The 15450-nt window shown below is 56.8% G+C and overlaps 5 protein-coding genes and 1 non-coding gene across 6 annotated transcripts; 4 read left to right on the forward strand and 2 right to left on the reverse strand.

Annotated features, from left to right (window-relative positions):
• Positions 1 to 4170: 4170 nt before the first annotated feature.
• BO70DRAFT_362061 (uncharacterized protein) lies at positions 4171 to 4493 on the forward strand. The gene has a single exon (XM_025543198.1). The coding sequence runs from the start codon at positions 4258 to 4260 to the stop codon at positions 4426 to 4428; it is 171 nt and encodes a 56-aa protein (XP_025399411.1). The 5' UTR covers positions 4171 to 4257; the 3' UTR covers positions 4429 to 4493.
• A 2513-nt stretch (positions 4494 to 7006) lies between these two features.
• On the forward strand, positions 7007 to 10108 carry BO70DRAFT_387247 (putative C6 transcription factor; the record flags this gene model as incomplete). Its single annotated transcript, XM_025545901.1, has 2 exons — positions 7007 to 8373; positions 8428 to 10108. 2 exons carry the CDS (start codon positions 7007 to 7009, stop codon positions 9953 to 9955), a joined length of 2895 nt encoding a protein of 964 aa, XP_025399412.1. The 3' UTR covers positions 9956 to 10108.
• Positions 10109 to 10766: 658 nt separating this feature from the next.
• Positions 10767 to 10847, forward strand: BO70DRAFT_t163. The gene has a single exon. It is a non-coding gene; the product is annotated as a tRNA-Ser (tRNA).
• Positions 10848 to 11493: 646 nt separating this feature from the next.
• BO70DRAFT_379661 (prolyl hydroxylase family protein) lies at positions 11494 to 13435 on the forward strand. Its single transcript, XM_025545364.1, has 2 exons — positions 11494 to 11826; positions 11901 to 13435. The coding sequence occupies exons 1-2, from the start codon at positions 11541 to 11543 to the stop codon at positions 13079 to 13081; spliced, it is 1467 nt and encodes a 488-aa protein (XP_025399413.1). The 5' UTR covers positions 11494 to 11540; the 3' UTR covers positions 13082 to 13435.
• BO70DRAFT_362065 (uncharacterized protein) lies at positions 13284 to 14289 on the reverse strand. Its single transcript, XM_025543199.1, has 3 exons — positions 14176 to 14289; positions 13896 to 14099; positions 13284 to 13835 (listed from the first exon to the last, which is right to left on the reverse strand). Exons 2-3 carry the CDS (start codon positions 13997 to 13999, stop codon positions 13664 to 13666), a joined length of 276 nt encoding a protein of 91 aa, XP_025399414.1. The 5' UTR covers positions 14000 to 14099; positions 14176 to 14289; the 3' UTR covers positions 13284 to 13663.
• On the reverse strand, positions 13966 to 14695 carry BO70DRAFT_362067 (norsolorinic acid reductase-like protein). The gene is made up of 2 exons (XM_025543200.1): positions 14101 to 14695; positions 13966 to 14039 (listed from the first exon to the last, which is right to left on the reverse strand). The coding sequence occupies exon 1, from the start codon at positions 14641 to 14643 to the stop codon at positions 14152 to 14154; it is 492 nt and encodes a 163-aa protein (XP_025399415.1). The 5' UTR covers positions 14644 to 14695; the 3' UTR covers positions 13966 to 14039; positions 14101 to 14151.
• Positions 14696 to 15450: the final 755 nt, after the last annotated feature.

The raw sequence follows: 15450 nt of genomic DNA on the forward strand, positions 1-15450 counted from the left end.
CAGACTACCTATAGTACCAACCCGTAAGCCCTACTATCTAACCTCACCATAACCTTTCCAGCTCCAGCTCCAGCTCCAACCAACCCCCTTCCACCCCTCCCCAAAAAACCATCCAGCCCCGTGGAAACACGACTCCATAGCACAAACTACAAAGACACGCGCCCCATCCAATCAACTCCATATCCTCGACCTCATGAATGAACCCCCCATCAGTCACTTCGCCAAAGATAAATTTATTTCTAGATCCCGCCGGCTCGGTCAGTCGGTCAGTCGGTCATTCAGTTGCTGTCCGGCGCCGGCTCACAGCGGGCGGCTTACCGCTCCTGGCGTTCCCGATCTGCAGCGTCCCGGTATGTATGTTTGTATGTATGTATGTATGTAATGTTCTAGACAGGACGAGCACGGCGTCGGTGAGGATGAGATTATGCTTTTTCTCGCCGTGGATAATTATGAGGTTGCAATTTGTGATCCAGTTCATTATTAATTATGGGTGGAGGTTTACATTACTGCTGGGGGTTTGGATCTGGATGCGGTAAGGAGAAGTAATGGTTTCGCTGGTGAAGTGAATTATAGTATAGGAGGTTGATGGCACGATATATATATATATATATATATTGATGTTATGCGTGATGATGGTGTGCCATTATTAAATCATGATGGATGCAAAAACCCGGTTATTCTGACGCAAATCGAGCGCCCCCATCATACATAACACGGACACTTATCAAAAATGAAACATCTCCTCAAGTTAAATATATTCATTCCACTTGGCATATTCACCACAATATTACCAACCTGCATCCCGCTGGAATACAAGCTGCTATGTCGTTCTGCCAAAAAAGAAAGCCACTGGTTAAGAAGCGAGTTTCTCTCGACTATGGAATGGGGTATACCCGGCTTAGATGAGCGAATACAAAGAAACCAGACCTTTGTTGAAAAAGAAGAAGAAGAACAGCTCGTCTTCAAACCAAAGAGAGCCAGGAAACAACAGACATGGCATCGACACACGCAGAATGCCATCGTGCTCGCTGAGAGCGACCCAGGCCCAGACCCAGACCCAGACTCAGAAAGGAGTGAGGGTTCGGGCACAGGGACATCCCGGATGGTCGGCTATCATGTCTGCCTACTGTCTCCGTGGCCGGTGCCGTAGCCAGATGGGTAGGCAGGTAGGTAGGTAGGTAGGCAGGTAGACAGATGGATAGACAAGCCCATCTCTCGTCAGTATAATCTATCGACTCCTATCCTAAACTCCCAGGAAGGTCAGAGCTTAATGAGCTGAGCTGGGCTGGGCTAAGCTGGGCTGGGCTGAGATGTGAACTGAACTATGCCCCCTCAACCAACCACCCACCCCATCCCATCCCATCCCATCCCATCCCAAAACCGCCCCCATCGCCCTCGGAACGAAATACCCCGAGCCTCATCACCAGCCCCCGTCCCCCCAGTCCCATCAACCGAACGAGTCCCGGCCCCGGCCCCGGCCCCGGACACGGACATAAGTACCTCTTCCAGATCCATCTCCCATCCATCTAACCTCGGCCCTAGCATGCACAGTCACAGAGGGAGCCGGAGCCGGAGACAACTCCACGTGCTGACCAACGACAACGAATCCTTCCGGAAAGATTTACTTCCGGGATTGTGGACAGTTTATCTGGTTGGTATCTAGTTCCCGTGCGTGGATGGATGGATGGATGGATGGATGGATGGATGGTCGAGGCCTGTCTATCTCTATCTCTCTATCTCTCTATCTATTCTTGTAGGTATAAAGATAGATAGATAGCTGGGTGGACTAATAAAAAGCATACGTATCTACCCAGCAAGTATCTAGCATGTGGCATGTGGCATGTGGCAAGACAGATGGAAAGGAAAGGAGGGAAGGAGGGAAGGAGCAAGTCCACCATCCCGGAAGCGATTAGTCCACGTGCGCTGACCCCAAACTCCAGACAAGCCACAATATGGATAAAATACTAATTTATTAAGAGGATGGAGTAAGTAAGTCAGAGGGAGACGATAAGACGAGACGAGACAGGACGGGGAACTAGGAGTCAGTCTGGGGAGATCGAATCGGACCAGACCAGCTGGACCAATCCAACCAGATCAAATCAAACAAAAACTAATAGCAAAGTTAAATCGAAATCGAACCGACCCGATTTTGAAAATATGAATAGTAGCTTCATTCTTTATAGGTTTGCATAAGTAGACAGACAAGACAGACAAGACAGACAAGACAGACAAGACAGACAGACAGACAGACAGACAGACAGACAGACAGACAGACAGACAGACAAGAAAGAAAATATTAGCGAACGGCCTCAGCCAGCCGGAAACAAGCCCAGCACAAGCAGCACCGCAGGCTAACGACAGTATCTATGTACTTCCCAGTCCACAGTAAGTAAAGTAAGTAGGCAGGTAGGTTAGAAGCCGAGAGCAGACGAAAGTCCAGTCCAGTCCAGTCCCGTCCGTCCCGGCGGGTAATTTTGCGACAGCCGCTCGCCCACGCCCAGTCCAGCCCAGGGCAGGACCCGGGATAAACATTAAATAAAACATGGGGCAGTCCAACCCAACCCCGGAAAAGACTTATGCCCATTCCATTCATTCATTTGCCCTCTTCTCCAACTCCGGTCGGGGCTAGGCTGGTTTGGGGGGTTCTCTTCTTCTTCTTATTATTATTTATTATGATTTCACTAAGATTATTTTACGAAGAATAATATTTTATTCCAGTTATTACGATTCTTCATCTCTTCTTAGTATGGGTGTTCGTGATGTTCTCACCCAGACCCTTATTCTCAGTCTCACTCTCAGTGTGGGTGTGGTGGTGGTGGTGGAGGTGGTCGTGTTATGATCCAACTCCAACTCCGGCCCATCGCGTGGCATCTCACTTCACTCACCTACCCTCGTCCCTCAGACGGGAAGCAAACCCAAAAAAAACCCCAACGTGGCGCGGCAGGGACGAATAGCCGTCTGTCTTCCCGTGATGAAAGACCAGTCCCGACCGAGACTGAGCCAGAGCCAGTGAGCCAGTGAGCCAGTGAGCCACCCTGTAGGATTGCAACTATTACTAAAAGGGGACGTTGGGCGAGCTTGGCGGGGTGGATCGGGGGTTTCGCGTGGTCGTGTGGGTTGCCCGGTTGGCATAGCTAACGGGTGGTCACATGGATGACATTGTTTTTTTTTTTTTTTTTTTTTCGGCGGGAATCCGTGGGATGGGGGGGGGGGAGGGTATATGAATGTCGAATGAATGTATGGTAGGGGAAGGGAAGGGAAGGGATGGGAAGGGCTGTACGACGGGAGACCAGCTGATGGATGGCTGGATGACACCTCACACAGGATCGACCATGGCGTACATACATACATGCACAGTAGCTGGACTTTCTTTACCCCGCGATCCTCCCCGACCGTGCCAGTTTTCATTTTTCATTTTTCATTTTCATTTTCCCAGTTCCCAGTTCCCAGTTCCCCCAGAGAGAGCAGAAGGGGGAGTGACAGCGGGGGAACTTACTGGATGGAGTAACCGTGTGATGATTGACGACAGCAGTAAAGTACTGATGACATCGGGCAGGGCCAGGGCTCCGGGGATGCCCGAGTCGGCCGTGGGAGACAGGCAGGAAGAATGTCCGGAGGGGGATTATTGCGGGGTCGGTTCGCTGGGGCCTCGGGTGGCGGTGGAGACCAATCAGGGCCCGCGGTTGGCCCGACCAGCGGCCACGGGTCGTCCGGTTAAATGCGCGCGGGGACTTGCCGGCGGCCACCGATCGGTCGGCTTACTTGGTCTGCATCACGGGAAGGACTGGAGGGGACAGTCGACGGTGTGGCCGTCCTGGTACGGAGTCCGGAGTCCTTGTACAGACAGAATACACACTGCACGCAAAACGCATCATAAGGGAGGGAAAGGGAAGGAAGAGAAAGACGAACCCCCCCCCCCCCCCCGACTGTTCTCCCTCCAGACATCCATCCCATCGGCCCCGTGTCGATCGGGAAGCATATCCCTGCCCCGAAGCCAATCCTGCCCCAAATTGGACACGGAGGCGTCCGAGCCAGTCTGCCCGCTGCCAGCCCAGCCCAGCCCAGACCAGCCCGGCACACTGTCCAGGTGGATGATCGTGATCTCATCTCGCTTCTCCCCCCGCGGGGAGATCCGATGCAGGGGGGGAGGGGGGGGGGGGGAAGGAAAGGTGCTCCTCACGGCTCACGTCCACGAAAACAGACAGGTCGGTCAGCCTCCCTTCCCGTTCAGCTGCGTGTCGATACCCGAGGTTCGTCATGGGGTCGGTTGTGGTGGTAACAGCAGCAGCAGTGGTGGTGGTGGTGGTGGTGGTGGCTCGGGGCGAGAATCATTTGCCGACGCCATCCCTTCCTTCCCCTCGTCCGTTTGGCTTGTCTGACGAGGACGAGGCATGGGATGGGATTGGACTGGACTGGGGTCCGCGTTAGACTTTGGAATTTCCGGGGTACCGCCGCCTGCTTTTTGTAGCTGACCTCCGAGATACTCAATCGGGTGGTGGAATGACGGCCTGGGGGGGGAGGGGGAAGGGGAGGGGGAGCAAGGCCAGGAATCCGGTCGGGGGAATGCTCGTTTTGGGGGGACCTCGCGTCATGCAATCCCCGGATTCTGTAACGGTTTACGGGGCGAACTCCATACCCTGGCTCGGTGGCTAGGGGGAAACAGGTATAAAGGGGCCGGTGATTTAATTAAGTCCCTGGCGACGACAGGCGTGCTCCGGCTGGAGGGTAGGGTAGCAACTGGCCATGCCAGCCCGGGGACGGTCGTATCGGCGAGCTAAGGGAAGGTGTTGGTAACCCGAGGGCCAAACAAACAAATACCAAACAGACAGAAAAAGGAAAAGAAAGGAAAGAAAAAAAAAAAAAAAAAAAAAAAAAGAGAGAGGACCGTCAGGTCAAGTTAGGTAATGGAATGGGCAGATGGCGGTCAAGTGACGTTCCACACACGGCTGCTGCTAACCGGCATCTCGGTCGGTACAGGGACCAGGCAAGCACAGGCGCCCCTGGTACAAGGACAATCTGTCCGAGGGACGGGACACCTGAGGGGGATCCCTCGGGTGGTGGTTTGGAGGGGGGGAGATTGTGGACTTTGGATGTGAACGTGAACATGAGAGTGTGACTGAGAGAGGCAGTAATAGATCGAGGGGATCGGTCGGGCCCTCCGCACCAACAGCTGGGCAGCCGAGCCCGCGTAAGAATGAATACGCAGCATGACCTCGTCAGCGTGACGAGGGCAGCCACTCCGGACGGAACCCCAGTATTGGCGGCAGCGCGGTGGTATAGGTAATTTACCCGACGCTGGCCTGCTGCCTCCTCCTCCTCCTCCGCCTCCTCCTCTGCAGCCTTCCATCCCTTTTCCGTTCCCCGTTCCCCGTTCCCCCCTTTTCCCTGGCAGTTTGCTATTGTTTGTTCGCTGCGTGGACCTAAGTGGTTCACGGGTGGTTCTTCAGACGGGGACATGCCGGATGATAGATACTTGAGGATACAGCAGAATCGATGTCTACCCCCATCTCCCAATCCCCAGGTCGGCACTCGGAATCTGGCTCCACCAGTGTCCGGCCGCTCGGTCGCGTCCTTGCATTGCCCAGCGGCACTAACCCGCTGCGGACTAACCGGACCAGCCGGGCTAACCACCGCTAACTGCCTGGAAGTCGGGCCTCCGCAAATGCGGACGGGCCTTGCCCCCTTTGGGTTGCGGCCTCGCTGTCGGCCGGGCTCAGCGTCAGTCAGTCAGTCAGTCAGTCAGTCAGTCAGTCACCAGTTTTCATTCTCCTCCAGGGGATCCCGCGTTTTATTTCTTCTCCTTCCTCCTCGTTCCTTCGTCGGTATCGACTCCGTAGTCCGTCCCTCCTCCTCCACCTTCTCCCTCCAGCCTGTCTTCCTCAGGCTCCCAGGCTCCCAGGCTCCCAGGCTTCCCGGACCGGTGCCCCGACCCTGGGCTGACGCTACTCGGCCTCCCCCACACTCCGCGTATTCCGTTCTGGCTTTCCACTTCTCCTCCTTATTCATTCATCCAGCCAGGCCTCTCCACAATCCCAATCCTCCCCTTCTCCCTTCTGCTACCGACTGGTCTCACTCCCCAGTGTTCCCCCCCCCCCCCTTCCAAAACTAAATAATTAATTAATTTTTCCCTTCCCCATCCTTCCATTCGGCTTCCCTGCCTGCCATTTTTTTCCCGCGTCCCGTCCGTCGCCATCGCCGTCGGCCTTAAGACGAATCTGGCTCCCACCCACCCTCTCCACCTGGTCTTTTGTTTTTCCCTCTCTCTCCGTTTGCGCCCTTAGTGCAACCCCGTCCTGCTCCGTCCCTAGTCCCGACTACCCCGGGTCTGCGAGTCTGTTTCCGCGCGCGCCCTCTCCTTGCGTCGTCCCGGTGCGTTTGCACTTAGCCTGTCCGGTGCGCTGTCGCTGTGCAGCAGGGGAGCGAGCCTGCTCTGCTCGGGAACAAAGAATCGCCCCCAAACAATCCAGGTCATCTCCATCCCATCGTCAAGGGCAAGTTCCAGGTCCAGGTCCAGGTCAAGGTCAAGGTCAGTCAGTTCTCGTGCCCTGTGGTGAGTTCCCGTGGGTGGAGCCTGCCTCCACCCTCCACAACCGGTTGGACTGACGGGGAAATACGACAGCCGTGGGAGGCCGGGCATCGCTGTGTGTCCGTCTGTCGCCCTTGCGACCCAGACCAGACCGTCTGGAGTCCTGCTCGGAATCCCGGGGAAAACCACCGGAGAAATACGGCGGGAGCTGGCAGCCTGAGGACAACCCGCCCACCGCACTCTCCCATAACCACCTCAGGCTCTCCCCCCCTCGACGGGCTGCGCTCTCTCGGGCATTGTCTCGTACTCTGCTTTCCTCTTCCTCTTCCTCTTCCTCCTCCTCCCCTCCCCTCCCTCTCCATCTCCCCTTCCGTCATCCCCCCCTCCCCCTTCCCCCCCCCCCCCTCTGCATCATCCCTTTCTACCCTCCTCGCCGGAGAGACGGGTGTCCCGTCTCTCGCGCCCGCCCCTACCCTCACCATGCGATCCAGTATCGCCTGCGCTCGCTGCCGTCGAAGCAAGATCAAGTGCGTCAACGCCGGCATCGACACCACCTGTCGCGCGTGTGAATCCTCCGGACGAGAATGCGTCTATCCCGCGCCCGCTATCGGCGTGGGCGGCGGTGCCGCCAAACGAGACCTCGCCGCTCTGGCCGAGGGCGACGACCGCAACAATGACTGGGACAGCCCCAAGCGACAGCGCTCCCGGAAGACGGTCGGCCTGTCCTCGTCGACCGCCAAGGATGGCTCGCGAGCCGCCCTCGACGCCCTCGATGCCTCGGTCTTGACCACCAAGGTCTGGGATGCCGTCTTCGACCTCTTCCAGTCGCACTATGCCACCCTCCTCCCCTTCCTCCATCCCGCCTCCTTCATCGGCCAGACTCGCCAGCTCGCCTCGAATCCCTCCCACCCGTCCACGATCCCCGAATCCTCTCGCGAGCCCGCGCAAAGTCCACCAGCAGGGAAACCCGACCCCAATCCGCTGATACCGCTCGGCGTCCTCGCCCTCACCGCTCGATTCCACCCCCAACTGGTCACCCACCACTCTCCGTCCTCTCCAGGCAACCCCTCCAACCCTCTCGTGGCCTCCGAATTCTATGCGACAGCGTTGCGCAGCCGGCTGGCCGGCGTCGACGGCGCCGGGCTCGCCGTCACCGATCTTACCCGGGTACAAGCGTGGTTGATGCTGGCGCTACACGAATGGGGCATGTGTCGGGGCAAAAGCGCGTGGTTATACGTCGGGATGGCGGTGCGACTGGCCCAAGCCATCGGTCTGCCCTTCGAGCTGGAAAACGAAATGGCGTACCGGGATCCCCGGTCGCCCGTCCTCAGGACCGAGGCCGATCCCTTCGGCATGTCCCGACGCCAGGTGGAACCCCGAGAACAGACCTCCGATGATATCATTGCCCAGGAAACCAAGCGTCGCACCTTCTGGGCATGCTTCATTCTGGATCGCTGCTTGAGTAGCGGCAAATACCGCCCCCGCATGATCCGTGTGAAGGAGTTGGGTATCCAGCTCCCCAGCGACAATGCCTTTGCGTTCGGTGAACGGGTCCGCACGTCCCGCCTGAGTGAGCCGCTGGTGCGTCGCCCACAAAGCTTCGGGGCCCAGGGAGTTCAGATCCCGAGCATCCGGCAGAGTCTCGGCGCCCTAGGGGACGAGCGGATGCCCAGCAATGGGGCTCCAGACACCAAGGCCTGGTCGCCGGTCTCGCGCCGGAAGGATTCCAGTGAAGATGAAGTCGACCGGTGGGAAGTTGGCGCGGAAGAGTCCGTGCTCAGCCGGGTCATCCGGGTCATCCGGATCTGGGGAAGCATTGCCAAGTGGTCGTGTGCCGGAGGTCGAAGGTATGCCATCTGTCAGGTTGATGTCGCCGTGCCGTACCGCTAACAGATCTCTAGGACCGAGCAGTTACCGCCGTGGCACCCCGACTCGCGTTTCGCTAAACTGCGGTCGATGCTGAACGAGTTCCAGGACGGCTTGTCCCGTAACCTGCAGTACTCCCCCCGGAATACCGATACCCACATCATGTACAAGAACACCCTTCCCCCGTACACCGTCATGCATGTGGTCTACTTCCTATCTGTGATTGTCCTTCACCGCTCGTACATCCCTTTTCTTCCGGTGCGATGCGCAGAGCCCGTCGGGCCTCTGGATGAGCCACTGTTCCCCGTTGAGAAGCCGGGGATGGAGAGCTTCTGGCGGGAGAGCGCGCGGGAGCTCTTCAACGCTGCGCGGCAGGTGATTGACCTCGCGGTGACCTGCCAGGACCGCGGCGTTCTAGTCGAAAACCCCCTCGTGGGCTTCGCCGTCTACAACGCCGCTTTCATCGGCATCTACGCCGCCCACTTCCCACACATGGACCCAGATGGTGCTTTGGCATCCCGCCCGTCCATAGATCGCCACGCCCAGGGCCAAGCACAAGCCCGCAAAGCCCTGGACATCCTGCGTGACATGCGGACCCGTCTGCGGATGGCCCGGGGATGGTTCCGCACACTCAACCGGTTGCACAGCTACTTCTCCAAGGTCAAACGCGATTTCCGACGCCATTCCCGTAAGCCCGACCCGAGTGACACCCTCGACACGTATATGAACGGGACACGTTCGGTGCGCGAAGGCGGTGGTGCCGAGGAGTTCAAGCTACTTGAGAAGCTCTTCCTGGACTTTGGCATCGTGGAGGACCAACTGCCCGACACCCATATGGATGATGACGTCTTGGCGGCGACAAGCGATCGGGCCACGAACCTCAGCGACGCGGGCAGCCATGCCGTTCGCAGCGAGACCGGCGACACCGGCGAGCCGCTGGATGGCGCGGGCGGACGACGCGAGTCGTGGGTGCCTATCAACAGCCCGGGCATGCCGCTGCCAGGCCCGGATGGCGAGCGACGGCCCAGTCTGCCGCTGCCACCCAACCGCGCCTTGCAGTCGCAGTCTCCGTATTCCTTGCCATCGCTGCAGCACCACCCCGACCCGGGGCTCTACAACGCCTCTCCTCCCAACCTTCCCTCTCTAGGGCCGCCCGGGCCATATGGCGTCCCCCCGACATCGACCACCCCGGCGTCCTCGCAATACAGCGGACCCCAGTCCACAAACCGCCTGCAGCCGCTGAACTCGTGGCTGAACAACCGCCAACAGCCTCCGCCGCCCTACTCCCAATCTCTGCCCCCGATCAACGCGGCCACCTCCCACACCCTGCCGCTGCTGCCTCCGCCCGGCTCCGTTGGCCACCCAGGAGCATCCCCGCCCGTGACGGTCGATGGACTCGACAGCGTCAACAGCAACGGGCTGTGGTCAACCAGCCTCGGCGGGGACGACGTGCTGGCCTTCCTGGAGGGGAGCGAGTACGACCAGCTCCCCGCGATGGTTCCGTCCGAGGTCGGTGTGCCCGCCGGGTGGCTCAGCACGGTGTGGACCGAATTCGCCCGCTGATGCATGCCTTGCTCTCTTCTTTTTTCCCTTTGTTCACGCACCTTCCCTTCCTTGCTGATGATTGAGCGATCCTTCGTCTGTACTATTATTTTGTGTGCGACTGCTCCTGTATGAATATGTATGCGCGCTTCGGCGGACTGACGAGACCACGCGACACTTTCTGATTGCGACTGCGGGATTACCTTTCTTTCGTTTTCTTTTTTTTTTCGTTTTTCTTTTCTTTTCTAGTTGTTTTTTTTTTTTTTTTTTCGGCAATTCCTTTTCGGACACGGGTCTTGGTTGGAAAATTGGCTCGCGACGGGGAGGACTCAAGCCTTCCTTTTTCTCTCTGATTCTGTTTGTGTTTCTGATGTGATGTGGTGTGATTGAATTGACTTTCTGGCGCCCTTGCTGCTGACCGGCACGGCACGGCACGGTACGGTGACGAATGGATGGGATGGATGGCTGGGACTGCGATTGCCCGGGACGGGCTTACGACGTTAGTTGTTACTGTTGTGTTTCTTTAAGAGCGCGGCGTCTGGCTGGTCTGGTTCTGGTTGGGCCTGGTGTGTTGTCCGATATGGATGGTGATGTTGATGTTGATGTCGATAGCTATCGTACGGAAGGGAGATGGAATCCAATCGATCGATCCAAGGATCGAGGACCAGGACATCCTATCAATTTGTTGCTGATCGATATATTCTTCCTGGTAGTAGCTGGTGTAGGCTCGGTTGAGTAGAGAACAAGTGGTGCAGACTAGTGGCTAGTCTTGGTGCTACTATTGGTTTTGACTGGCCAAGTAACCCTTAGTAGGAACCGTAGACATGAACCAGTCAGTGTGGCCGAGTGGTTAAGGCGATAGACTAGAAATCTATTGGGTTCGCCCGCACAGGTTCGAGTCCTGTCGCTGACGTTTCTTTTTGTTTTTTTTGTCCGCCCTCCTCTTCTTTGCTCGATGCCAATCTTCAGGATGACTGTGACTGCTGGATATGTTGGTGGCTTTGTGGAAAGTCAATTGGGGTTGTTTGTTTTTGTGATGTGGTGTTTACGTCAATTTTGTTTGCTTGTGGGTGTGCTTGCTGTCGAGATGCTGTGGACGTGGAATATGGAGTATATCCTCCGTACTATTTTTGGTATCTCAGGTCGGACAGATCTTTTTTTTTTTTTTTTTTTCCAGGATGGTACTGCGTGAGAGTTGTTCCTGGAGATCTTCTCTTTGTCTATTCTTGGTTTCCTTTTTTTCTTTTTCTTTCCTTTTTTTCGTTGCCAGTGCCATGGATGGAGTCGATTGGCGGGAATATGTTCTTGTCGGGTTGCAGCTTGTCACACCTATCCAAACACTCCCATGACTGCATTGGACACTTTTCTACTTCTGGGTATTTCTGTCAAGAATCATTCTATAATCATGATTGAGATGATATCATTGGCACATATTCATTAGGATATTGGATAAGGATATACTGATCAGCATGGCATGATGCGTTACATAAGACAGCCAGCCCTGACCGCCGGGCAAAAAGCGAGGTTCTCAATCCCCCCCACAATCTCCAGATCTCCATCTCTTCTCCATCTCTTCTCCATCCCCTGCCATTGCCAGTCTCCCACCATGGCCAAGTCCAAGTCCGCCAAGCGCAAGCGCAACGCCCAGGCCGACCTGCCTCAGAAACACCCCAAGGCTGCCTCTGCCACCATCCTGACCCCGCCGCCCGATGCCGCCCTCGAGCCGAAAAACCTCGCCACCATCATCCCCGACGACGAGCTCGACATCGCCATCGAGACCCTCAACACCCTCGCCCAGTACCCCAGCCTGATCAAGTCGAAGGCATGCAAGGATCTCCGTGTTGCGGTACATGAGTTCCGCCAGGCCTGCACCACAGGCGTCAACAATGCCGGTAGGCAGCCCTTAATATCCCCCCCCTCTCCTTCCTTTCTCTCAAATCCCACCCACTAACCACCACCATCCCAGAGGGAGCCAACCTCACCGCACGCATCACCGGAGCCCTGGCCGATAAACAATACCTGGACGCGAAGATCCTGCTGGCCGAAATGCGCCTCCGGGGGGAACAGCCCAAGATCGGGGCCCTATGCCGGTGGGTGCGCGACCTGGACGTGGTCAGCGGGCTCTCCACGCAGCCCGAAGCCCAAGCCGTCCCCCCGGCGCGCACCCCCGAAGCCCTCGAACTGCTGGGGGTGCTCGACGCCGTCCTGCGCGTCAGCACCCCCATCGACAGCAGCCCCGGCGCTCTCCCGGCCCCGTTCCCCTCCCCCATCGCCTTCCAATCCATCTGGGACCTCCGCCCCCCGACCCCGTCTCTCCCCGTCTACGCCTCCGTCCTGGACAAATCCATCCTCAGCCACGCGCCCTCCTCCCCCTCCGCCCTCCGCATCATCGAAACCACCCCCGGCCCCTCCGCAAACCCCCAACCACCACCCCGCCATCCTCTACACCACCCTCCCCAACGCCATCCCCCTCTCCCCGGCCCCCAACCAAGCACCCACCACCCGCACCCCGCCGTCCCCGGCCTCGCCCTCGCAACCAACATCCTCACCCCCGCCGAATGCCAGTCCATCATCGCGGCCGGCGAATCCGTCACCTTCACCCCCGACATCCCCCTCCGCCCCGACACCTCCGACATGAGCATCCTCGCCCACAACTTCTACTGGATCATCGACACCGCCTTCCACGACATCCTCTGGTCGCGCATCCGCCCCTACGTGCCCCAATCCATCAACGGCCGTCTGGCCCGCGGCATCAACCGCCGCTTCCGCGTCTACCGCTACGTCCCCGGCGCCGAATACCGATGCCACATCGACGGCGCCTGGCCCCCCTCGGGAATCCTCCCCGACGATACCTACGTCTATGATGCGTCGCCCGAGGAGAACAGGCAGTCCTCGATGTACACGTTCTTGTTGTATCTGAACGATGAGTTCGAGGGCGGCGAGACCACCTTCTTTATGCCTGCCGCTCGGGAGGGCGTCTTGAATGCGTATCCCGTCCGGCCGGTCATGGGCTCCGTCGCCATCTTTCCGCATGGAGAGGCCAATGGTGCGCTTCTGCATGAGGGGACCGGCGTGAGGAAGGGCGCCAAGTATATTGTGAGGTCGGATGTCGAGTATGATGTTAAGCCTGGGAGGGGGGGGGAGTAGAGGATGCCGAATGAGGAGGGAGCTTGCCGGACTATAAGGGGGTGTATATTTTGGTACATATGATGTTTTGGATGGGTGGTTTTGGAGTTTGGGTATTAAGTTTGATTTTGGTGAACATATCAAAGTTCTATCTATTCTATCTATATCTTGTTCTGTTTGGTGGGTCTTTGGGTTGTTACCCGGGTTCTATACATTCAGCATTCAATATACTAGACTGGCACTTATATCAAGAACATGAAATTAAAAGTTCAGCATGATAGCTAGTTGGGGGGGTTCTCTGGTGTTTGTGTCGGATGTGGATGTGTTGGTCCATCAGGTCATTGTCGAACATCGCATCCTTCGAAGTTAGGGCTTGGGTCTGACCCTGCGGTAGTAGTGGCGATGATCCTCCCCGGCTGTCCCGCTCCCCGGCACCGGAACGGGGGCTTGGGTGGGAGGGAGACATCGATGTGTTATCGAGGTGTGGATTTGTTATTATATCGATATATCTGCGAAATACGTCTCGCACAAACGAAATGACAAAGAGAGGCCCCGTCTCGTCCCGTCTCGTCTACCCACAGCGCTTCGGAAGAAATATCACCATCACCACGGCTCCTCCCCCCCATCATACCGAAACAACCTCCCACTGTGCGTTTCGCGCGTAGACGCATCAATCAGCCGAACCAGACCAGCCGCACTGACCTCCACAGTAAGGGGGGACTTTGCGGTGTTGAACGACTCGGCGCCGCGGTCCCCGATGGCCGTCGATACCCAGCTGTTCATTCTTTATCAGGTTCACAGTATCTCGTATCGCATGGCGAGTGGAATATCTCACCCAGGGTCCACGGGGAATGCAGTCAACCAAGGGTCCTCGGAGGACATGGCCTTGGTGTACCAGTGTTGGACGAGCTTGGTAGGTGCGTACGCGGAGTTTCGCATGGGGATGAAGTTCCTGGGTCCGGGTAGGGTTAAGATCAATCTACAACAAGTTGTTGCTGTGTTGGCACCGATGAATAATAGGCTAGGTAAGGTCGACTCACTATACCACAAATAAAATCCAGTCAGTTAAATAAACCACCTATCCATCCCCATCACCCAACTCCGGGGATATTCACCGTCAAAAAACCCGCCCCGGACCCAATAGTAACCCACTTCGGATCCCCTGCCTGCTCAAGAAGCGGTCTAAACGCCTGATACAGCCGAACGAACCCATACACATTGACCTCGACGTGGCGCTGGATATCCTCGACTTTCACATCGGCCAGCGTGGGCCAGAGCAGAGCGATCCCCGCGTTGGCGATCACGATGTCGACGTGGTGGATTCCCTTGGTGCATAGCTCGTCGACTGCGGCGCCGGCGTCGGTGGGGGATGTCGCGTCGATTTTGATCGTCAGTAACCTGGTGTCTGAGGCTCTGGGGAGGTCGACGAGGGCTTGCGATGTCGGGTCGTTGGGGTCCCGCACTGCCGCGATGATGGTGTGCTTGGGTTTCTGTAGGTAGAGCTGAAGAATCCCGTTGCCGATGCCCCGGTTGGTGCCGGTTATGAGGACGATTGTGGGAGTTGGACTGGGACTTGGGGGCATGGTGGGGAGATGGGTAGTGTTGGGGGGGGGTTGGGTTTGTGGTTCAAGCTTGGATGGATTTGGGTTCTGGTTGATGGTGAATGAAATTTGGGAGGGAAGGGACGGTATTTATGTGGTCAATATTTCTGTTGCTTGAAAAAGCATGTTGGACTGCTTATTGATTATCGAGGTCTCGTGAGGTTAATTATAAGGGTAAGCTGATTAAGCTTACTTTTGAGTAATCGAAATAACTGCCACCTGACTAGTTCATTATGCGATGCTTACTGCTTACTCCCGTGTTTGTCTGTTCCGACTTCATCTATCAATAGGGTTAGTACTCATGTCCAATCAACCAAGGCAGACCCATGTCACATACATCACCACGTGCCGATCAGGGTAAACCAGCGGCAAACTTACTTTGATTAAAGAGGTCGGGGAAAAAAGCCATCGAGGCCACCCGAAAAAAAGTGGATGTTGTTCGCCAGAAATTCACCAGGCCTACCGTTGGCGCCGGCAAGACCACATTCCCGACCTCTCAGCGGGATTTCATTTCGATCTGGGCGACCACACTCGGGAAGTATCGGATACAAGGTCGATTCAGGAGTGGGTCAAGAAGAATGGGCCACACGGAGTGATCCAGGAAGTCGAACTTCCACCAGACGCGAGCATGAAAGCGGCTGCGGAGGATCTGTAAAGAATCGCCTCGAATGGTCGAGTGGCTTTGTTTCCAACATGAATGTCAATGATGATGAATGTCAAATGAGGTCACCCGCAGTCACGCGGCACGGGCCACCTGGGCAACCGACCGCGCCCGATGTTTTTGTATGT

This window comes from Aspergillus heteromorphus (assembly GCF_003184545.1).
Source record: "Aspergillus heteromorphus CBS 117.55 chromosome Unknown BO70scaffold_12, whole genome shotgun sequence".
NCBI classification, from domain to species: Eukaryota; Fungi; Ascomycota; class Eurotiomycetes; order Eurotiales; family Aspergillaceae; genus Aspergillus; species Aspergillus heteromorphus.

Bases quoted from the DNA above. Each gene is read 5' to 3' on its own strand.
- BO70DRAFT_362061 (XM_025543198.1), top strand. From the start codon at position 4,258: ATGGGGTCGGTTGTGGTGGTAACAGCAGCAGCAGTGGTGGTGGTGGTG.
- BO70DRAFT_379661 (XM_025545364.1), top strand. From the start codon at position 11,541: ATGGCCAAGTCCAAGTCCGCCAAGCGCAAGCGCAACGCCCAGGCCGAC. The intron at 11,827-11,900 runs GTAGGCAGCCCT...CCACCATCCCAG, and splicing joins CACAGGCGTCAACAATGCCG to AGGGAGCCAACCTCACCGCA.
- BO70DRAFT_362065 (XM_025543199.1), bottom strand. From the start codon at position 13,999: ATGCGAAACTCCGCGTACGCACCTACCAAGCTCGTCCAACACTGGTAC. The intron at 13,836-13,895 runs GTGAGATATTCC...AAGAATGAACAG, and splicing joins GCATTCCCCGTGGACCCTGG to CTGGGTATCGACGGCCATCG.
- BO70DRAFT_362067 (XM_025543200.1), bottom strand. From the start codon at position 14,643: ATGCCCCCAAGTCCCAGTCCAACTCCCACAATCGTCCTCATAACCGGC.